At 52.8% G+C, this 23,575-nt stretch overlaps 2 protein-coding genes and 1 gene segment (V, D, J or C); all 3 read right to left on the reverse strand.

The window, feature by feature from the left end:
- The window catches only part of LOC116149956 (immunoglobulin lambda-1 light chain-like), a 151,152-nt gene that overhangs the window by 31,858 nt on the left and 95,719 nt on the right, over nt 1-23,575 (reverse strand). The gene's annotated exons all lie outside the window — the stretch shown is intronic.
- The window catches only part of LOC116149951 (immunoglobulin lambda variable 1-40), a 269,579-nt gene that overhangs the window by 26,447 nt on the left and 219,557 nt on the right, over nt 1-23,575 (reverse strand). For 2 of the 16 annotated variants that reach the window (XM_064481422.1, XM_064481419.1), the window contains exons 1-2: nt 16,124-16,267; nt 15,444-15,739 (exon numbers count right to left, since the gene is read on the reverse strand). The exons of 12 other annotated variants lie outside the window; for them this stretch is intronic. In XM_064481422.1, the coding sequence (XP_064337492.1) occupies nt 15,444-15,739; nt 16,124-16,169 (342 nt within the window). In that variant the 5' untranslated portion in view covers nt 16,170-16,267. Of the gene's footprint in view, nt 1-15,437; nt 15,740-16,123; nt 16,268-20,072; nt 20,375-20,520; nt 20,592-23,575 lie in introns of those variants that run through there. 2 more of the 16 variants (XM_064481415.1, XM_064481414.1) reach the window with 2 other exon arrangements.
- Nucleotides 11,548-12,095, reverse strand: LOC116149958 (immunoglobulin lambda variable 3-25-like). The segment is given in 2 exon segments: nt 11,548-11,840; nt 11,986-12,095. Coding segments are annotated over 2 exon segments (297 nt in total).

Below are 23,575 nucleotides of genomic sequence, written 5' to 3' on the forward strand. Positions count from 1 at the left end.
TTTACTACGTGCTTGGGGACCAGAAGGGAGGTCCAAAACCTCTTTCTCTCCTCCCCCTTTTAAATACCAACTCAGCCCTTGTTTCTCATTTCCAAGAAATTCATGACAATTTACAATTAAAAAAAGTTTCATTGTTGACATGGACTCCCACCCAATCCTTCCCTGTGCAGAGCCTCTGTGCTTCTGGTTAGTGTCCTGCCCTCATCCACCCTCAGTCAATGGGCATCAGCCAGTGATGACCGTGGTGAGGAGGAGGAGCTGAGCCCATACACCTGCCCAGGAGTCTCTGGACCATGAGTCAATTGGCCACTGGCTTTTTTCTCCAATCCACTCTGATGACAGGACAACACATAGCAATTGGAATCAGTGCCACTTCCTTCCCTGCTCCTAAGTTAATCCTAGACTCAGTCTCTCTGCCCTAATTCTCTGGGCTCTGTTTTGACCCCAACATATCGAGGAGGGAAAGGACCTCACCATTGGTCCTGAGGTGGTTCCTGGGATAGGAGCCACCCTTGGGATGTCCCTATATGGTCCTGTTGTTAACTTTGGTGCATGTGTGGGATACCCCACCTTGCCATGAGGAACAAGGGTGAGGACAGGGTCCTAATTGTCACTTCTCAGGCACCAAAGCAGGGCCTGGCACCTCTCCCTCCCTCCGAGCCCATTTTTAATCTTTATGTTAGCATAGATGCTCACACATCCCTCTGTCCCCATCTTCCACAAGGGCTCACAGCTTAGACCTGAGGCCGAAGCCTGGGGCTGCTGAGGGTCTTTGAGAAAAGACTTGTAAGAGCAGAATAAGCCTGAGACCCTCCATCACTAGTTATCACCTTAGGAGGGGCTCACGGTGCAGCAGCTTTTGAGACTTCACACAGGGCAGGGGGTGTGTGTTGTGTCTGTCTAGTTACTTATATATAGTTTGCATATAAACATACAGATACATAAGCTTATACAGAGGAAGAGAGAAAATGAGAGTTAAGGAGATAATGTAAACGTGACAAAATGTTCACAATTGGCCAAGTTGGCAAATAGTTTATGAAGCAGTTCTTTGTATTACCATTAAAAATTCATTTTTGTTTTAAATTTTTCCAGAATAAAACAATCAGCAGTAACAAATGAGGTCCTGAGTTCAGGGAGAAGACCCGAGGGAGCTCAGAGCAGGTTTTGGTCTCAATTCCCCATGAACTTGGACCACTGTGCGCAGTGCTACTAGTTGTATATGAGGCACAGAAATAATCAGCCTCGTCCTCAGACTGGAGCCCAGAGATGGTCAGGGAGGCCGTGTTGCCAGACTTGGAGCCAGAGAAGCGATCAGGAATCTCCGAGACTCGACTGGTGTCTTCATAGATCAGGAGTTTGGGGGCCGTTCCTGGGAGCTGTTGGTACCAGGAGACATAGATATATCTCCCAACGTCGTTGCTGGTTCCAGCGCAGGAGATGGTGACCGTCTGTCCTGGAGTCCTGGACACCGAGGGAGGCTGAGTCAGGGCAGACTGGGCCCAGGACCCTAAAAAGAACTAAAACACACTCGAGCCATTTCAGCACTGGGCCCCATGTCACTCTGAGGACAGACACACAAAAGATCAGCCAGATGTCCCCGTGTTCCTTCCTGGGAGCCACATCTGTGCCCTGAGTGAGGAGGGTGACAAGGAGCAGAGCCCAGGCCATTATGGAGACGCCCCAGAGCTCTGTGTTCTGATCCCCCAACCCTGGGCCTGGTCCCCTAGACGTCTCTTATCCCCTTCCCCTGCTGCAGAGGACGGCGGGGCCTCCATGCAAACCTGCTCCTCTCCCTGCTTCCCCACCCCTGAACTGGACTTGATTCTAGACTCTTCTCTATCCCTGGACAGCAGACCTTTCTAGTGAATTAACTCTTTCATCACATGTGGAGTCAGGACAGACTGAGTCCATGACAGCGTGTGTGAAATTGATGCAGTCCAAGGATTTCCCATCTTTGCTGGTGAGGGACATCGTGGTTCCTGGGTGAGGAATACCAGGATGTGCTACTGGGGAAAGGAGAGGACAGGGTTCCAGGTGGCTGCAAGACCCCATTGCCCTATTTCTCAGGAATCAAAGGCAGAGCTGGGGACCAGCATCACCTCAATTCCTTCTTACCTATTGTTAGGAGAGTTCTCACGCCCCTCCAGCCTCTGTCTCTGTGGTGTTTTCCCAGTGCAGCCTGAACCTGAGCCCGGGGCCATTTATTAGCAGTTATGAAGAAGAATTGTTGGGGCACAAACACTGTGGGGCGTAAGAGGGGTACCGTGGGGGGCAGCTCTTGAAACTCATACAGGACAGTACAAGCAGCAAGTACTGTCCCTAAGTCCATGCCATTGCCGCCCCCTGGTGGCCTCAGGTGGTGCCAACCGAGCACCAGGGAGGGAGCTAAGACAGGGTTGGAAATCACTAGGTGACGCCCTCCCCTCGTCTCCCTTCACCATCAGTTCAGTACCAGGCCCCCTGAACTGCTAGATTCCCCTCTATGCTCATTTCTCTTTGCCCATGAACTCCCTCTGGGATGGGGTGTGTCACCTGCCACACCAGGTGGCCCAGACGCTCACCCCACGACTACCTAGCCCGTCCCGCCGCAGCCCTGGCACCAGGTTATGCCTGTGAGGCAGCTATTTATACCAAGTGAATTTTGGGAGCACAGGAGAAGTGACTCCGTGGTTAATGGTGGGAAACTTGGCATCTGGGTTTAGGGAGAAAGGAAGATCTTTGGGGGAAGTGATCACTTTGAGTCATCACTATTGCTTGAGTCTGTTTCAAACAATTTTATGCTTCTTATTGTAGACATCGGTTTAGATAATCATGTCTGTTATTTGAGAGAACGATTAAGCAGGAATAGCTCAGAAATTCATCAGGAAGGGGATATGGGCCAGCAATGTCTTCTCTTGGGAAAGCCATGGAGGAGCCCCAGGAATCTTCCACGTGTCCAGGAACTTTATCCAGGAAGCAAACCTCTAATATTCACGAGGTGCCACCCTGTCCCCTGTCCCACGTTCAGGTAGCACCGGGAGCAAACCCAGGGCTCCCACCTCAGGAGTCCACTGTCTCATGTAAAACTCTTCTAGATACATGTGCCCACACAATAGGACATGAGCCATAAATCAGGAACCACAAATGCCGCCAATGGGGTGGGAAAAGGACCACTTGCAAAAACTACTGTTAATAGCCAAGAAAAACAAAGCAAAGAAATCTAAAATACACAAGAAAACAATTCTCAACTGCTTCTCTGAGGGCAAATTAAAGCTGATGTTTCTCTGCAGAAACACATCTATTCTTTTAAAAAAGGTAAAATATCCAACACAAATCACAGGAAAAGTCAGACCTCCAGGAGTCATCACCATCTCTTTCCCTTCCTTCATGCCCCACTTCCAATCAGACAGCCAGTCTGAGAACTCTATCCTGAAGCCCCCAGTCACTATCCACTCTGCTTGGTCCAAGCCCCATCACGTGCCCGGACAAGAACCATGGGACCCACGGGCTCTGCTGGCTTCCTTTTCCCCCCCATAAAGTTCATTCAGACAAAACCACCTTCATGTCTTTAAAACATGAATGATTTCATGTAAAAATTATGAAAAAATAGCCTCAAACAAATTCTCTTTTCATTTAGAAAAATATCCAATCTCTTTATGTTGGCTTCCAGTCCTTATGTGATCTGTCTGCTGCCCACCTCCCCACTCTCCTCCTGCCCCCTGATCCCAGTGATGAGCCCCCAGCTGGGTTTCTCTCTATTCCTTCAAATGGCCATATTCCCTCAGCCTCAGTGCCTTTGCACAGGCTTCCCCTCTGCTTAAAACTCTTTTAACTCCATACTTCACATTCCTGAATCTTCCTGAAGACACACAAATGTACTCCAACAGCCCACTCAATAATGTTGTTTGTTAAGTGACTCAGGGAGAGAGCTCAGTTGGGGAAGCTGATCCCCTGTGTTTGCCCAAAGAGTCTCCAGGCCACATTCTTGTTGCCAAGTGTCACAGGCCAGGTCTCCCTGAAAACTGATGCTGAGATGGGCAGGAGGCACCGCTGGCATCACCTCCAGTGCAGGGGATGGGAGGGAGCAGGTCAGGGAATGAGGCCCTGTGGTGTGACATTCTTGCTCTCCAAGGGGGTTCACCAGGTGAGAGGGGCATGCAGGAGATTGAAGAATCCTTCCCAGGCCTGGGGAGGATAAAGGGAGAAAGCGTAGGGGTCAGCAGGGACAACCTGCAGACCGCAGTGCAGATCCGACTCCTGAGACGGGAGAAAGGACAGGAAGGAGAACTGGACAGTGGACGTCTCAGAACCCGGAGCAGCAGTGAGACAATCCCAGCCTGCCCCATGGCAGCTTCTGGAGGGTGGTGGCCGCTGGAGCTGGGACAGCTCTGCAGGGTGCATCCATGTGGCAGTGACACATCCTTGCCTGTATATTGTTGTGCCCATGAATCTCGGCACTCAGGCTGCCGTGGGAAGGGCCGTGACCTGGTGGGAGCAGATCCATCCTGGGCGCTCAGCTTGGGGAGGGTGCTGGCAGGGCAGGGCTGTCTGCACATCCCGTGGCAGGGGTGACATGCCCTTCGTGGGATGCAGGCCACAAATGACAGCATCCTCTCCATCAGCCCTTCAGCAGATGAAAATGTTCACTTCTCTTAGTCAATAAAGTCTGGAAAGGAGCCGTCCTGCGGAGTGGGGAACATAATCTTATCACCAGCAAATCATAAGAGGACGGATAACAGCAATAAAGTGCCCGTGAGTGAATAAGCAGGTCAGAAACCCACCAGATGGAGGTGTGTGCTGGATTTGGGCCAGTGGCTTGGGGTCCACATGGGCGAGGTCCCAGGGAAAATACTAGAAGGTGCCAGGTGCTTCCTGTGAGCAGTAAACAACATTTCTCCTTTGAGATCTCCTGTTACAGGGGGATTTTCAGGCACTTCAAAATACAGGAAGCGCCATCCTATTTGATTTGTTCTAGAATGAATGCCCACACAATCAGATATAAAACAGATATCAGAAGCTCACTTGTTGGGTGTGGGGTTATAGCTCAGTGGTGGAGCCCATGCTTAGCACGCACCACGTCCTGGGTTCAATCCCCAGTACCTGCATTACATAAATAAGTAAACCTAATTATCCCCACTCCCCGACCAAGGAGAAAAAAGAAAAGAACGAGAAAAAGAAGAAAAAAAAGGGGGAAAAAACCCCCAGCAACGCGATCATCCACATAGGGACCAGCAATCTTCAAGCCCATACGCTTTCCATTTCAAGTCCATCCTCTGTCCTGTTTTCTTCAGAGATTTAGTTACAAATTGTCACTTTAAAACAATAGCCTTCTTGTTTGAGTTCTGGTTCTTTTTTTTCTGTTTCCAGGCTAAAATTTCTGAGCACGTATCTCCTTGAGTGTGGCATCTGCAGGCTCTGAAGGACAAATGTTTGTTGAATGAACGTGGGGGAGAGGCAGGATGGAGAGGCTGTCTCCACTTCCAAGGTGAGATAAGTCAGATTTTATCAGCCCTGTTCCAGGTGGCAAGCCCAGGTCAGAGAGATCAACACAAGGCCCTCATGTGTATATACCTATGCATTCATTCATTCATTCATCTGTTCACATGTGTAACAGGACACCTTACAGTCCTTCGTTCACAGGCATGGGGATATCTAGGGTAAGGGCAGGGCAGATCCACGCACTCAGCCACCAGGATATTCTTGCGGCCCGTGGTTAAAGATGTGGGGTCACTCGGAAGATAAGGACTCAGTGACAGACTCCACTTCGGAAAAGTCTCACAGTCCAGGGACAGCAATTACCTCCGGGGCCTGAGTGAGGACGACCCAAAGGTGGTCCCTCAGGTCAGGGTGAGTGACAGGCAGGGGCTCTGCTGCCTCTCAAACCCCCAGGAAAAGGGTCCCCACCCATCTGGCTCTCGCCGTATCTCCAGAAGCCTGACTTTCTCCCGTAAAGTTGTTGCAGAAAAACGTGTTACAGCTCATTGTTACCGCTCAGTGTTACAGCTCAGTTGTGACAGCAACCTGGATCCAGGCAAGAGACCAAGCAGCACTCAGAGAGTTGGAGAACTCAGGTTTATTACACCAGCGGGACCACAGGAGTTCACACTCCAAGCTCTGGACCCTGTCTGTAGGTTTACACAGGCTTTTATAGGCTGCCAGTTTACACTTTGCAGCATCCTATGCAAATAAGGTGTAACAAATTTGACTAATTAGGAACAGGCTTTGTAAAAATGGACCAATCAAGGGGGAAAGAAATAATCAGGAGTGAGGGAAATGGACCAATCAGGAGGGAGAGAAATAACCAATCAGGAGTGAGGGAAATGGACCAATCAGGAGTGAGCTCCACTTTCCTAGAAGTTAGCTGTTTCAGAGGCAAAAAGAGATAAAGCCACTGGCCCAGGGAACCAGATGGTGCGGGCGGGAGAGTAGTGGCGCCGACTGGGGGTCCTGCCAGTCTTTTTTATGAGGCTTCCCACCTCAGAGGGACTGGGAGAACAGTGGCACCAAAATCTGCCAGAGGCCATTCAAGGTCCTGGAATCCAGGTCCCGGGTGCCACTGGTGGCAGGACACAGGATCCCGAGGGTTGAGGGGCACCGCTGGCTCGAGTGAGGGCTGGTTCTAGGTGCTGGGTGCCTCCCACCTGGATAAGCATCTTTGGAAGCTTATAGAAGGTCCCGCCCACATTGTCCCTTGTTTCAAGGCCCTGTCCTGACTTTGTCTGAAGGGGTCCCTGAGTGGAATGTACAGAAGTATGAGCTCAGGACCAGCGCAAGCTGAGGCCATCGGAGGGAGCGTGGAGAACAGATGGATGTGAGCAGACCAAATGTAAGAATTTGTGGCTTCTGAACAAGGTGGAAAACCAACACGTCGGGGGAGGTGGGTGTAGAGAGAGAGGAAAGCAGGGTCTGGAGGGAGGATTCTAATCCAACCCCAGCTGGGGTCTCCTCTCCCCCAGGAGGCACAGGGTGAGTAAAGTCCAGAGAGTAGAGGGCGTTGCACTGGCCAAGGGGCGTGACATCTCATCTACACGAGGGTGGTGGGGGTGGAGCGAGAACCCTCGCTCAGGGGGGCCGATACTGGCCCTGGCACTCTTGTCCCATGGACTGAAAATTGTTTGCCTGAAGCACAGGCCTAGAGGTGGGGGGTGGGGAGGGATTTGGAGGTGGGAACTTCTAGGCTGCCCCGCCTCAACCTTTGGGGCCAAGAGGCCCCTCATCCCACTCCATCATGCACTCCCATCCTCCATTCCATCCCCCATCGCCATCGCGTCCCTCCAGTCAGCTCCACCCCCACCGTCATTCCATCTCTATCCCTCACAGGCGCGTTAACCATCTCCCCACTCCATCCCCATCCCATGCATCCTCCATTCACCAGACCAGCTACCCCACCTCCATTCCATCCCAATCCCCTAACTCTACCTGTACACCCCATCCCCCACCCCAACAGTCCCGTGGGCGTGTCTACAGCCACCACCCCTCCCCATCTCCCGATGCTCTTCCAGCCTATTTAAAATAACCCCTTCTAGCCTCCCTGTGTGACCCCACTCGCGATCCCAGGATCTCGTGAGACTTTTCCGAGGAGGAAACAGAAAACGGGATTTGTCGGACCACGTGGCTTCCTGGTGGGGAGCTGCTGACTCAGCAGTTCTCTCTCTGCAGAGTCTGAAAAGGGACAGCGTGACGGACTAGGCCCAGCCACACAAAACGTAAATTCCAGCCCTGAAAGCTCCGCCTTCCCGCAGGGTGATCTTGAGCTAGTCCCGGGGGAACACCTCAGGCCCCTGCCTGTTTTCTACCGGAAAACGAGTTATCACCTTAGTCTGGCCTGAAGGCCAGACGGAGTAGGGCGCCTGTCTTGGGCCAGCTTGGGTCACTTGCTTTGTGGAGGGGGCCGCAGTGATGGTCTGTAGACCTAAAGGTTCACCGAACCCGGTTTGCGTTATCTCTGGAGCTTGTCAGTCGGCCGGTGTTCGCTGGAAATCAGGTGGCCGCTCTAAGAACCTGTCCCCTCTGGAGGTGCCAGGGCATGGGGGTCAGAAATGTGCAGACCGTGTGCCAGCAGGTGGCCATGGGATGCGGCAGAGAGAGACCTGAGCTGGCTCGGTCCTGCCCAACATCTCCTGGCCTCATTTTAGGGCCTCTGAGTGTTCCTGCCCCACAATTTCCCACAGTCCAGCCAGGTGGTTTCCTCCCAGTGCCTTCCTGACTCCTGGTGCTCCATGTGGGGACGGCCTGCACACAGTTCATTTCCACCTGTTTCATAAAGCCTTCTTTGATTTCTCAGATCAGTGTCTTTCTGACTTTCCATCCATCATCCCCCCATCATCCAACATCCATCCCTCCATCACCCATCCATCATCAATCCATGATCTATAATCCATCCATCATACATCCATTATCTATCATCCATCAATCATCCATCCATCATCACTTGATCCATCCATCTATCCATCCATCATCCATCCATCATCCATCCTCCCATCATCTCTCATCCATCTATCTATCCATCATTTACCCATCATCTTTCCATCTGTCCAAGCATGGCTCCCAAGCATCCATCTGCCAGGCACTGTTTCACGTGCTGGGACACAGTGTGAGGAGCCCCCTCCCTCTGACCCCCATCTCTCCCTGAAACTTCTCAGGTCAAAGCTTCCAAAGTCTCCAACCCAGTCAAGTCTGAGGTCCCTCCCCAGTCCCCTGTGCTCTCTCACTTTCTCTGCCTCTGACCTACACTGTGCTCTCTGACAACTGCTCAGGGGTACTGCATCCCTATTTCCACCCCTGGCTTCTCTTGTGGGTTCTAGATTTATGCACATTCTGCCTCCTGAATGCATTGGTGCTTGAATGCCCTACAGACACTGCAAACTCAACATTCCTCACTCCTCACATTTCCCCGGGAGGCTTGTTCCCTCTCCTTGTCCTCACTTCAGTAGGTCTCTTCCCAATCTGGAGGCCTGGAGCCATCCCCAAATGTTTTGCCCTCACTGAATCACCCTCTGTCCGAGCTGTCCAACCGTAACACAAAAATATCACTAAAATACTTAGAAAAAGGAAAAGAAAGAAACACCCCAGTCATAATCTAAAGTTTATGATGACAAGAATGTTAGGCTTTGCCAAGTCTGATTTTCTCTCCCAACGTAGTTTTCTAAGCTGGCAGGTAACCTGAGACCAGCCCTTTTCACCTCAGCAGCAGGATGATTTGGTCATGGCTGTATTTAAGATGAGCATGTAAGTTTTTGACAAAAATGTACTAGAACAGCAGTATAAATGCCACCCTTGTTCCTGATTTAAAGAAAGCAAACATCCAGCCTTGCATTAAGTTGATAATCTAAGGAAACGTCCTCATTGTGGTGAAGGATGTCTCCCAAAACTTACAGCAAAATTCCCACTTAAAGGTAGAACCGCTTTAAAAGTCAGGGTTCCCACTCTGACTTTTCACTAGTCAAGATAGTCCACAGATTTCAACCGATGGAATGAGATGAGGGGGGATGAATGTTAGGAATAATGAGATCAAATTGTTCTTTGAAGTTGCTGGGTTAGTCTACTTAAAAATAATAATCCCAAGACACTAACCTGGAGAAGTATTGGAAATAATACAATCGTTAATGAAAACGACAGTACGAGTACGATAGGGAAATGTCAGGTTTCCTCCAACACAGGCGGCTACCATCCAGGATAGGAAACTGGCGAAACATTTACGACTTCATTGAAAATTCTATTAAAACCCCTAGGAATAAACTTAACACAAAACAAGCAAGACTCACATGGGTAAAACATAACGCACCTTGAGTAACAGACACAATAGACAAAGATATCAGTTCACTTAAAGGAGCCCACCTAATCCATGAAATTACAAACACAGCACCAAATGGATATTTTTTAAAAAGTAGTGAACCGATTCTAAAGTCCAACAGAGAGAATAATGACAGACAAGAAACGCGGATATTTTGACTGAGTCATAATGACAGGGTCGTTCTCTGCCAGGTACTGAAACACACGGTCAAGCGAAAATTATTAAAACAGGGTGAAACAGACATGGGAACTGATCATTAGATCAGTAGAACCAAAGGGAGGATGTGATACATCAATGATTTAAGATTTGATAAAAATTGTGTTCATATTCAGTAAATACAGGACGATTGGCTCTCCATGTGGAAAGTACACAAGGTTATATTCCTGCGTACGCTATAGTAAACTCCAGGCAGAGAGAAAACACACAGCAGAGCAATGAAAGCACCTGAATGAAATAGAAAAGAAAATCAAAATAAAGATGCCTTTCCTCTGTTTGCCACGGATCACAGAAACAGCCAAACTGGCGCGTGAAAATTCAAACGGCTTTATGGTGAAGGACCTCACAAACAAAAGGCATAAAAAAGACCTGGGAAAAATATTTACACCACACCTAGCAGGTGTGGGCACAGATGGATCCTGGCCATCGGGCTGTCCCCGCAGGCCACCCTGACCGTCCCTCTCTGGCCAAGGCTTTGTGCTGGCAGCCCCATCCCTGGCTGGTCACCATCTAAGCACAGAGGGAATAGTCTTCATTGGCCCCCCTTTTCCATCCCTGTCCTCACACCCTGCGGTCTGTCCCTCTGTCTGGCCATCAGATACTCTGGTGGACTTTCTTCCATTTCTTAGCAGCAGAGACCCCTGGAGTGTGAAAATGCTGGGACCCTCATTGGGGTGGGTTTGTTCCTGCAGCTTTCCTGGCTTCTTCCCTCCAGTGTAAGGGGGCAGGACATTCCCCATGAGAGGTACCTGCAGGGGCATGTTTGGGACAAAGTGACTGCAAACCCTTGGAGAGAACAGCCCTTTCCTGGAGTGGGGGATGGATGGGATGGCCCTGTGTCCCCTGAGAGTGGAGCCAGACTCAGGTGACAGAGGTCCCTGCCGGACTGAACCTCAGGATCCTTTCTACTCCTGCTCCCCTACACCAGCACCCATCCTTCCCTGGGAGACCAGCCACCCTTCCCCTCCTGCCCTCGTGGCCTCATCCAGGCCACAGGCAGCTCCTGGACTCTCCCTGTCAGCCCTCTGTCAGTGGGGTCCCCGCTGAGGTTCAGGATCCAGCCCTAAAATCCCACCCCACCCCGATCACTTCAGGGACAAGGATCAGGGTAACTAGTCAACAGAGCCGCCCCCCTTGGACTCAGTGGACCGAGTGTGTATGAAAGGTGCTGGCTATTCAATGGCTTAGTTGAGTGGACAGATTCTGGGGTCGAATGCTGGATAATCCGGTGACCACTTAAGGAAATGTTGAGGTAATTAACCTGGTAAGATGTGTCCCTCTGCTTGTTCTTCCATTCAGAACCTCTGTCCCCTATTCATATCCTGTTCAGCCAACCCCAGGACACACTGGTCCAGCCAGGCCATGTTTCACTCCTGATCCACTGTGTGCGGAGCTGCCTGGAAGGTGGGTTGAGGGCAGCCTGGGAGCTCAGATGTGGGGGAACTGGTCCAGACCTCTCACTGCTTTGTCCACAGGCCTCCTGGGGCTGGAGGAGAGGGTGACAGAGATGGAGGGGTTTTGTGCCCACTTCCCCATCTGCCTGTGCCACTGTGAGCATTACCACTGCTATCTGCTGAGTGACAGTAATAGTCGGTCTCGTCCTAAGCCTGGGCTCCGCTGATGGTCAGGGTGGCTGTGTCCCCAGAACTGGAGCCAGAGAACCACTCAGGGATCCCTGAGGGCCGGTTGCTATCTCTGTAGATGACCAGCACAGGGGCCTGGCCTGGCTTCTGCTGGTACCAGAAAGCATAACTGCTTCCGAAGTTACCTCCTTGACAGGTGATCCTGGCCGTCTGTCCCAAGGACACGGACACCATGGAGGGCTGAGTCAGTGCAGAAGAGGCCACATAACCTGCAGGAGAGGAGAGGAGAGTGAGGGTGGGGACCATGGTCTCATTCCCTAGGACCAAGCACCCCGCAGCATCCCCTTGCTGAGCTGATGTTGAAGGCCTGGCTGTTCCCTGGGTACCCTGGGGTCAGAACCCTGGGGGCAGGACCTGTGCAGAGAGAGAGGAGGGGGAGCAGCAGGGGGGTCCAGGCCATGATGGAGGTGCCCTGAGCTCTGCTTCTGAGACCCCGCAGCAGGGCAGGGCTCGTCAAAGTCCCTCTTATTCCCTCAGAGCTTTGGGGCAGGAAGGTTTGTGTTTATGCAAATTTACCCCCTCCCTGGGGCTTGTGACCAATCCTTCAGCCAGGGCAACTCACTCAGCCTCCTCCCAGGCTTCTCATGTTCATAAATGAGACCTGGCTTCCAGGGGCCGTGATCACAATGCCCTTCCTGTGTCTCACCACGTGACTGCTGTCCCAACCATCCCGGCCTGTGAACTCTGCTGGGCTGGCTCAATGGGGCTGTCAGCCTGGAAGGATCCTGGTGGGAGGGGAGGCATGCACTGTGCCCTGTCCCCTCAGTGTCCTGGGGGGCACTGTGCATGTGACCCTCCAACATGGTCCCTGTGCTGTCAGGGGATGAGGTGGTCAGTCCCAACTTCCTGCCAGGCCTGACCCTCAGGCCCCAGTGTACCCCCAGTGCTGATTCCCCTGAGGCTCCACCTGGGCGGCCCCAGCCTCAGTTCTGATGCGCCTGCTGCCTCTGCTGCCCCCTGCTGGAGGAGGAGAGCCAGACCAGGAACTCCTTTCCTGCAGGTCACCCTGAATACCTGTCACCTAAGAGGGTGTGAAGCAGGGATTCCAGACCTGCCTCTGGGCCATCTGTGACCCCAGCCCTGTCCAGCTCAGCACAGAGATGTCACCTACGGGGTGCAGGCGTGGTTCCCATAACCTTGTCTCTGGGTTGAAATTCCTTTCCCGATTCTTTGCTTTTGTTACTAGAGTGGAGGGTGCGAGATGAACTGCAGCTTGTCTGCAAAGTATCAGTGTCCATATCAACGTGTGTAACTCCCTGGGGACCCAGTTCTCCTTGTGTTAACGAACCAGGATGGATACTATGCCCAACCCAGGAGGGCAGTTGTGTGATGCTGTTTCTGGTACTTGAGTTCATTTGTGCATCATGGCATCATTATCACCATCCTCATCACTGTCCTCTTCCTCATCACAATCACCATCACCATCCTCGTCACCATCACCATCCTCATCTCTCCTCCTGTGGTTTCCATGTCATCTCCCCCCTCTCACGGCTCTTGGGGAGTGAATGTCTAGCTCAGCATCATCTTCCTTTTTGAGGACACAGGGTGTCTCCTGCTTATTCCATTGGGAATCCATCTGGAAATCATACCAATGGCTGAAGCCCTTTCTAGGATTCCTGCAGAAGGACAGGGAACTCCAGGACCTCATGACTCATTGGGATCCTTGCCAATTTTCTGTTTGGTTTTAATGCATTCTGGGTGCCTTTTTATAATTTAACTTGGAACAAAGGCTTAACAGCTGGTAATGCCAAGACCCAAAGAGAGGAAGTCCCCAGATTAATAGAGAAAAGTGAGGTGAGCCCAGGATGGAGGCCAGGGGTCAGACCCTGGTCCTCTGGGGTAGTACTTGACCAGGGCGCAGGAGCCGTGAGGGCCAGGCTGGGTTGCATGCCTGGGTTCCTGGGGCTCACTGCTGTCCCCACCACATCCTGGCTTGGGGAGTTCAGCGGGGCTGTGTCCCAGGTTAGAGATGAGCATCTGTTGGCGTGGGAGGCTGGTTTGGCCATGCAGGTGTCTGGCCTGGATCCTTCTGGCTCTGCTGGGCAGGACTGCTTGGTCATCACTGTCCTAAGTGAGTGGGAGTGATGGATGTCTAATGGCCAATCTACTGGGGACAGATGAGCCTTCAGGGGTTTATAGGGCCTACATGTTTACTGAATGCACATTGAGACCGACTTTTTAAAAATTAACCTTTCTGTCATCTTTATTAGAGTTCTGACTTCTTTACAGGACTGTAGTTACTGTCTAGGGTTTTTTTGAAGCAAGTGTGAAGGGTCCCACGCGCACTTCTTACAATCCGTAGAAATTGTCTGGCTGCGCACAGCGAGCACACTCCTCTCTGTGGACCTTTTGCAGAAGCTCTACTGCCTCGACTTACAAGGATTCAGAGCTGATGAAGCTGGACCGGAGAGAATTGCTGACCACGTGTGAGGGGGGAGCCTGAGGGTCTCATTCGCTAACACAGGTAATTAGCTGCCACAGACGTTCTGGGTTTCTGGGGAGATGTGGTGGTGCTGAACTAGACACATGAGTGTTGGTTCTGAAGTATGTAGAATATGGAGAGAGAGAGAGAGACTGTATGGGGCACCAGTGACCCCCCATGTTTTGTCCAGGGAGAGGGTGAATGGTGATCCCTGCCCCGTTCTTTCTCCTGTTTGTTGGTGAAAGGACTTCAAAATCATTTCCTGTACTTTATTTTCAGACTCAGCAATTTAAAAAAACTATATTAAAATACCCATCCATTCAATGTATCACTAACCACCGTGATGGTTGAATTCGTGTGTCCAATCGGCTGGGCAAGCAGGTCCCAGTGGTACTCATTTCAGGGGGTGTTGGGGGTGTTTTAGGAGAGCATTAGCCTTCGGACCCTGGGGCTCAGAGAAGCAGGTGGCCCTCCCCATATGGGTGGGCTCCATCCCATCCCTGGGGTCCTGGCAAGAGCAAAGGGCGGAGGGGGCAGAACATCTCCTCCTGGGGTCCCTGGGACGTCGCACTCCTGCCCTGGATGAGAGGCATGTCAGCCTCCCTGGATCTCAGGCCTTGGGGAGGAATCACACACAGGCCCTCGTGGGTTCCCCCTTTGACGGTGCCTCTTGGGACTACTCAGCCTCCAGACCCGTGTCGACCAATTCCTCCTAATCCATCTCTGTACCCTATTGGCTGTGTGTCTTGGAGAAGCCTGGATAATATGATCTATATCTCCCTACACAGAACGTCTGTACCCATCAGACAGTAGTTTTGGGGGCTCTGGTCCTGGGGTCCAACAGGAGGACTGTGTGTCCAGGAGAAGTTCTGCAGGAGGAGCCCAGGGCGGGTCTGCCCTGTCTCTGCAGTTTCTGCTACATCTCAGGGGAGGAGGGCCCTGGGGTCAGGGGCTGGGGCTCAGTCCTCTCCGGGCCTCAGGCAGCCCCCAGGAAGTGGGGACTCTTCATGCAGGAAAGCACAGGACCTCGTCCCAGGTCTCATCCAGCAGGTTCCTCCCAGAGGAGAAGGATTCCCCCAGAACCCTGCCATGTCACATAGCCCCCCTCTCCCGCAGATGCGTGATCACATCTGGGGCCACAGTCACACATCGTGATCCTAAACCTTTCCTTTCCTCCCAATCCTGACTGCAGCCTTTGAAGCCCAGAACAGCTACCTTCTCCCTTTTTATCAGTATAAACCTCGGCCCTGGAGGAGCGGGGCCAGGACCCGAGAGGATGCCTGGGCTGCAGCCTGACCTCCCACTGCTCAAAGGGGACTGGGGTGAGCACCAGTCCAGGCAGGGAAGTTTGTGTCCCACTTCCCCATCTGCCTGTGTCACTGTGAGCATTAGCACTACTGCTGTCCCACACCTGACAGTAGTAGTCGGCCTCGTCCTCGGCCTGGGCCCCGCTGATGGTCAGGGTGGCCGTGTTCCCGGAGTTAGAGCCTGAGAACCGCTCAGGGATCCCTGAGGGCCGGCTGTTATCATCATAGATGACCAGCACAGGGGCCTGGCCCGGCTTCTGCTGGTACCAGTGAACACTTTTACTTCCAATGTTGTCCCCGCCACAGGTGATCTTGGCCGTCTGTCTCAGTGCCACTGACACTGAGGGTGACTGAGTCAGTTCGTAGGAGGCCACAGAGCCTGCAGGAGAGAAAGGATACCTGGGCTGAAGATGAAGGAGCTTTTCCCAGGAGACCCCAGCAGCTGACCTGCATTGAGCCCCAGGGATTCCCTGGGCCCACAGAGGCCCCTCCCATCAGTCTCACCCCCAGTGACCCCATGGGCTTGAGTGGTGGAATGGTGCCCCTGAACAAATGAGAAACCTGCCCCCTTCCTCTGGCAGGTGCAGCCCCTCAGGGCCCACACAGCACTGAGCACAGTGTGGGATGTCATCCCCTCCAGCCCCTCATCCTGCAGCAGGTCCACCAGCCACCTGCCCCCACTGGCAGCTCCCTTCTGAGCTCAGTCAGAGCCAGGCTTGTCCCCAGCCCTGGGCGGGTGTGGATGTGATCCTGGGGTCAGCACCTGTCCAGTGAGCCAGGAGGCTGAGGAGGAGGGGCAACCAGGCCATGGTGGAGGTGCCCCGATTCTGCTCCCCGAGGGCGAGGCTGGGCAGGTTTCCCCCCAGGCCTCTCTTATCCCCTTGCTGGAGAGAGAGCTGCTGGGTATGCAAAGCAGCCAGCATCCAGGGGGCGGCCTGAGGGGCTCTGTGATTTCAGAGAAGGGCTCAGTCCCCAGGGACCCAGAGAGGGAGTGGCAGGCCCTGAGACTGCGCCCTCAGCCCAGGGGCTCCTCCTCTGCCTGCTGGTCCCAGAGTCTGGGGACATGTCCAACCCACACTGTGCATTGATGTCACTCCTGGCCGGCACGGCCACTGAGAGGCCAGAGATGAATCTGTTCTTTTTCAACCTATCTGTAGGTGACACTCTGATGCTGTCAGGTGCACGGTCCTACCCCTGATCACAGCTCCTGGGCTCCAGAGAGGGAGTAAAATTCGTTCTTTGACAAAGTACGTGGAGTGTTCCAGAGCCGTCATGGTCTGTGTGTGCCCTTGGCTGTGAGCTGCTGGGGCAGGCTGCATGCCGTCCTCAGTGTCCCCATTTTGCATCCGGGGCAGGAACTGACCGGGAGCTGAAAGAACTGGTTGCTCTGTAGGAGAGTGAGCGGGGGCTCAGGGCTTAACAGCTCTGCCAGCGAATGTTTATCACAATCAACATGCCTTCATGTGGAAAATAATTGTCATAAACATAATTATGATTTAAGTCCAGAAGAGTTTGTTGAGTGACTGCTGTGTGTCAGGTCCAGGGAATCGGGAAGTGGGGAAATACTGGTCCCCTCCCTCTTCTCTGTGAGGGGTGAGTGGAGGGACAGGTTGGGGATGGTGGGGGAGCAGGAGCAGCTGTGTCTGGGGGACCGGGGCTCCGAGCGCAGGGGAGGAGGGGATGTGAGATCACAGGGAGGACGGATGTTTGTGGACAGTGATGGCTTTTTAGCAGGGTGTACGTGGGCTGGAGGTGGGTTTTGGGTCAGGAAAGAGGCACCACCTGCGAGAGCAGGATTGGGACACTCGGAGACAGAAAATTTGTATTTGATAGTGAAGGTGACACTGTAGAAGGACACCTGTCTTCGAGTGTGAGGTCATGGTTACATACTCTCCTGCATGTGGGTCCCCTGATGCACAGGACACGCCCACTCCAGGTGAATTTGCCATGTGACTCTGCTGCCCCCCAGTGGGTGTTCCGCATATTGCTGGAGGCTCAGGGCGTCCTCTGTCCAGGTGCAGATTCAGAACCACTGCTCAGGTGTGACTCCCAGAGCAGGGATGGCGGGCCCCAGGGCATGATGTGCGCGTCTCTGCTTGGCCACTGCCTGCCTCAGACCAGGCACGAGGGGCTCCAACTCACTATGAAAATATGAGCAGGCTCATTTGCAGGGGGAGATGGCTGGATCCCAGAACCATCATTGCACAGATCTCTGGGGTCACGGGATGTTTATGCGTGTGGTTCTGGGCTTGGTCCTGGGGGACACAGGAGTTACGGACTGACTCTTGGTGGCTCTGGCTGTTGGTCCAAAGCCAAACAAGCGCAGAATTGGCTATTGTGCCAGAGTCGGAGGCAGGAGGACACCCACCCAGCCAACGTTCCTTCAGAAGCACTTTGTTCTGGCTGATAATCGTTCCTGAAAATCAGTGTGGACAAGACACTGCCCTGGCCGTCAAGTTTCCTTCTAGACGGTGGGGCAGCCTAGTGGACGCTCCTGATTCTGGGACAGAGCAGAGAGTCCCCCCAACCTTCTACCCGTGTCTCATGATCTCTGTTCACCTGAAAGCCAGACGATGGCTATTCCCAGGTCTCTCTCTTCCAGGACTGCCCTTACCCCAGTGCTGGCCCCTGGTACCAAGACTGTGTGCGACGGGATCCTTGGTTTGGCAGGAGACAAGTACTTCTGTTTTGCCACCAATGTGGAGCTGGGTGTGGTCCACAAAGTCCCACGGGACCAACGGAGTATTGGATCATGTGACAGAGACCGTTGGTGTTGGCCGATGATCCTGGTGTCCATGGAACTGAAAGACAGGGGCAGCCTAGTGGTTGTCATTCATCTGTGTCAACAGAGAGCTCATCTGAGAAAGACTGTTGCAGCTACTGAGCCCTAGTGGAAACTGTATTGTGACTGTGAGTCCCTAATTCCCCTGGGACCAGAGCCACCTACGGGGAACAGGCAAGGCCTGAGCAGCCCGGTGATGGGTGGGCTTGCGCAGTAGCTCTCTGTCCTGACGTAGAGGAGGTTGATACGAGGTCGGGCCCACGCCCAGGTCCTGAAGCCCCGGGGAGCTGCCTGAGGAAGTGGCCCAAACACCCCTGAGCCCAAGTCCTGCTGCAATGTCTGTTCTCCAGCAACCCCCACCTCTGCCTCGTGGGGAGATGCCTATGACCAGTGTCGCAGAGGAAAACCCTTGGGGCTGGTTTGGAGAGGTTTCTGGATGATATGAAGACACCCCTGAGAGTTAGCCATCTTGGTCCTTCCGCCCCTATCGGGGACATCCCTGAAGGACAGCAGTGGAGGAGAATTCTCCTGGATTGATGAGTGACCACTGGAGCAGGGTACCTGGTCCATTAGCCTGAACACAGAGGTGGCTGGAGGGGGCTGTGTGCTAATTTATGGGCTGAGACTCAGACTTTCACTGGACCGTCAGAGACGTGGCAGGAATACATGGAAAAGACACAAGTATGAACCCCCACAGAGGGACCCGGAGATTCATTTATTTGTGTCCCATGAAAATGCTTAGCACCGTGTGTCCTGAAAAGGAAGTGGTGTTAATAACCAGGTGGACAGGAGGTCCTGCTCTGTGGATAGCAGTCTGCCTCCCTCTCCAACCATCGCCGGGTGGTCGCTATGACCCGGTGACCCCATGGGAAGGGGAGGATCAGCCACAGGCTAGTCAGGATGGCTCCAGTGTCTACAGCCGACCTGCCCACAGCCATTTCCGTCACCAGCCTGCCAACAGCACAGACCAGCCCGGCTCCCGTGGGACACCCTTCCCTCGGGAATCTGCCAGGGACCCGGTGCTCAGTGGATGACATCAGACCTTTTCCAGCATGGAGGGGGGAGCTCTGCTCTTACTGACAGATCTTTCATGCAGACTGGGAGTTGCCTTCTTGGTCTGCAATGCTTCTGGCCAAACTGTTATCCTCAGACTCATAGAATTCTGTTTCCTCATGGGGCTTCTGACCGTGAACTCATTCCACATCAAAAGAGTGGCTGCTGTGGGCCCAGGCTCACGGGCTTCACCGGTCCTACCACTTTCCCCAACATCCCGAGGCTGCTGCCTTAGTGATGGACCAACAGCCGATGGAAGAGCCAGTCACTTTGCCAGGCAAGTGCCAACACTTGTGGGGGATGGTAAAGCCGTCCAGGTGCGAGATATGCTCTAAATCTGTGCACAGTGTACGATGCCTCTCCCATCGCCAGGATTCACGGGGCCAGGATTCAAGGTGAGGGGGTAGGAAGGGCTCCACCCATATCATCCCTGGGACCTGCTCAACACATTTGCTCCCTGTCCCCTGACCTCCTACTTGCTGGTCTGGGCTCTTAGTTCTGAAGGGGAAATGATTCCATCCAGAGACATGACCATAAACCCATTTCACTGAGAGCTCAGACTCCCTTGTGATGTAGGGTCCTCCTGCATCGCTGGATGTCCCTGTCTGACTCCACCCAGGCCCTCCTCCCCCCACACATAACTTAGACACAAAAACACCATGACAGCAACATCCTGCCAGCCAGAAATCCACCACTGATCCACCGCGTGTACAGCAGCCTGGAGGGTGGTGGGGAGGGCAGTCTGGGAGCTCAGATCTGGGGGAACTGGGCCAGAACTGTCACTGCTTTGGCCACAGGCCTCCAGGGACTAGAGGAGAGGGTGACAGAGATGCAGGGTGTTTTATGTCCTACTTCCCCATCTGCCTGTGTCACTGTGAGCATTATAATCACTGCTGTCTGCTGACAGACAGTAATAGTCGGCCTCGTCCTCGGCCTGGGTCCTGCTGATGGTCAGGGTGGCTGTGCCCCCCGATCTGGAGCCAGAGAACCGCTCAGGGATCCCTGAGGGCCGGTTGCTATCTTTGTAGATGACCAGCACAGGGGCAAGGCCTGGCTTCTGCTGGTACCAGTGAGCATAATAGCTTCGTAAGCTGCCTCCTTGGCAGGTGATCTTGGCCGTCTGTCCTAAGGACATGGACGCCGTGGAGGGCTGAGTCAGTGCAGAAGGGGCCACATAACCTGCAGGAGAGGAGAGGAAAGTTAGGGTGGGGACCAGGGTCTCATTCCCTTGGACCACGCACCCCGCAGCATCCCCTGTGCTGAGCTGATGTTCAGGGCCAGGCTGAGCCCTGATTACACCGAGGGCAGAGCCCTATGGGCAGCACCTGTGCAGAGAGAGAGGAGGGGCAGCAGGAGGGGGGTCCAGGCCATGGTGGAGGCGCCCTGAGCTCTGCCTCTGAGTCCACAACTGGGGGTGGGGTCTTGGGGACTCTCTTATCTTCAGAGGGGTCATCCTCATGCAAATCTACTTCCTGGCCCTGTGACCTTGGTGACCGGCTCCCTCCTGAGCAGAGAGCAGCTGGGCTCAATGGAGGATTTCAGTGGAGGCCCCACTCCCAGGCCAGGGCCCAGGTCCCAGAAGAGACTCTGGTGCTGAGTGAGGAAGTGCTGCCCCCTGCCCCCAGCAAGCGCACTCCCACCTCAGTCTGAGCCTGGGCTTCCCCTCTGGGCCTGGGGGAATTGCTGAGGCATGACAGTGTGGGCTGGGCAGTGCTTATAGCGGGTGCTGTGGGGACAGCAGTCACCACGCTGCTGTGAGAGGCCAGAGTCCCATCATCAGACCCAGTGAAATTGCTCATGTACCTCAGAGGAAGTCTTTTCAAATACATCAATTAATTTTAGAAGAAAGACTGGCAAACCATTTGGCTCTAGGATTAAGCAAATATTGGGGATGCCATATACGTGATTCAAAAAGAAGTATCAAAACTTTGAACGCCAATAGTATCAATATCTTTTGCTTGCAAACTATGTAATGGGGATGAAAAAAACCCAAATAACAGGTAGAAAGAAAATATTTGCAAATCATATAACCTGTGAATGATGAATTGAGGGTGTATCTAAACAGGCTGAACTCTAAAGAGTAAAAAGAAAAAAGAAATGACAAGAAGAACTTACTTAGAGGATGGCCAGTGGGCTAGAACAAATATTTTGTGGAAGAGCGCAGATGGGCGGCAATGAGCACGTGAACAGCCCTCCCTTATCAGCCAGGAGGGGAATGCAGATGAAACCACAGTGAGGTACCACTTCTTGCCTATCATAGGGGCTATATAATAAAAATCCAGACAGCCCCACATGTTGGCAAAGATGTGGAGAAGCTGGGTGGCACATGTGTGACTAAGAGAAGTGGGATCTGGTGGAGAATGTCTGCAAAAGAGTTGGCAGCTTCTTAAAGAGTTAAACTTGAGGTCACCAAAGACCCCAGCCATGCACACCTGAGCATATATTTCAGAGAAGTGAGAACATAAGGTCACAGGGGAAGTAGACACAATCGTCCAGAGTTCCCAAGTGCGGAACAGCCCCAGCTGAGAGCAGTGCCGACGTCCTTCAGTGGGTGACTGACTGCGTCCTAGACGTCTGGACCGGAACCATGGACCAGTACTCTGCCATGAAAAGGACCGGATGCCGAGTGCACAGGGCAATTTGGGTGCATCTACAGGGGATTATGCAGAGTGAGCAACGCTAATCCCAGGGCGACGTGCTATGTGATTGTATGTTTTTCCTTCTATCCATCATTTCTAATGGTTTTCTTTTCCCTCTGTGGTTTCATCCATTTCCTATGGTTCTATGTCAAGTATCTGCAGAAATTTTGGAAATGGAGACCAATGAATGATGTCAGGGGTTACGGAGGGTCCCGGTGCAGAAGGGAGACCCTCGATCATCATAAGGAGCCCCCTTCAGCCTGCCCGTGGGGGAGGGCAAGGGGCTGTGTCCTGGGTTAGAGCCAGAGGGTCTGTGGACTGGGAGGCCGCTCTGGCCGTGCAGGGCCATTTCCACGGGTCTTGCTGTAAAATTCAATCTGCCCGTGTCTGCCTTTTAATTGTGGGATTTTCCCCACTTGCCTTTGTCGGGATTCATAATACATTTCTGTGAAAATGTCTCATCTTGCTTCTTCTTTACTTTTTGTCCCATGTCTTCCTCATTGCTGCTTTGCTTTATCTCTATTTTTCATTAACTGAATATTTTTTAAAATTTAATGTTGTCTTCTTTTACGGTTGATTGTCTGAAACTGTTATTTAAATTGGTTTTATTTGAAGGTTGGCTGCGGGGTCCACAGTACAGGCCGACCTTGCCCGGACAGCACACCGCTTCTCACGGTGACACTGATGGGAAATGCAAACTGTGTCAGTTGAAAAGATTCACAGCTGGGCCAGGCCCCCAGAAACACAGACATGGTCCTACAGCGCCACCTGCTTCTCGCTCACCTCCTTTCTCCAAAGAGACTTCAGGCCTGAAAAACTCAGGTTTGGGCCTCCGACTCCCTGGGTCCTTTCTTGAAAACCTCTAAGTGAAATATCTCAAGTTTACGCTCTACCTGAGCTTAGAAGTCCTCGAGTCCAGCCAGTAGCTCGCTATCAAATACTGTCCATGTGTTCTGGCACATTCTGATATAAAGGGAAAGCGTGTGGTCATTTGGAGACTCCCTTTTTGATTCACCCCCAGATCTGGTCATTTATGTGGACCTGGGACTCCTTGTTCTGGGCTGGATGTCTGTTTAGTATGTTTTATCCCAATCCTTGGGATAGCGACCGAGGGAAGACAGAGTGGGGAGTGTGACCCTCCTCCACGGGGCTGGGGTGGGTATTTCAGACGTTTTGATGTGATTAGCTTGTGGCCCTCACATTGTAACATGTGTCAGCCAGCTGCAGGGATTTAGGCAGCTGAGGCATCAATAAATCTCTGGACATTATTTGCCTCAGGGTATTTGAAACCTGAATGGAGCCCAGGGACTCCCTGAGAAGTGCTGGTGAGTTCCAGTCACATGATAAGTAGATGAGAGAGGAAGGAAAACAAAGCTACTTGCTTAATATGTGTATATACACACAGACACACACATAGACACACACACACACAGACACACAGACACATACACACAGACAGACATACACACACACTCACGACAAAGTAAATAGGGGACACTCCTGACATCTGCAGCCCTCACATCCGTGGCCGGTCCCGCAGGCACAGCTGGGATCCACAGCCCCCTCCTTCTGCTGCTCAGGCTCTGTTTCCTTTGCCTTCCACAAGCGTCTCAGCTCATCATGGTTCTTGACATTGGGGTGGGGGGTGGTGACTCATGGTTTCATTCCCGAAGGTTCTGGGCTATTAGAAGACCTGTTTGGACTGCCTGGTTGACCTTGGTTTGTGGTGGCCACTCGATGC

Source organism: Camelus dromedarius, chromosome 31 (assembly GCF_036321535.1).
Source record: "Camelus dromedarius isolate mCamDro1 chromosome 31, mCamDro1.pat, whole genome shotgun sequence".
Taxonomy (NCBI): domain Eukaryota; kingdom Metazoa; phylum Chordata; class Mammalia; order Artiodactyla; family Camelidae; genus Camelus; species Camelus dromedarius.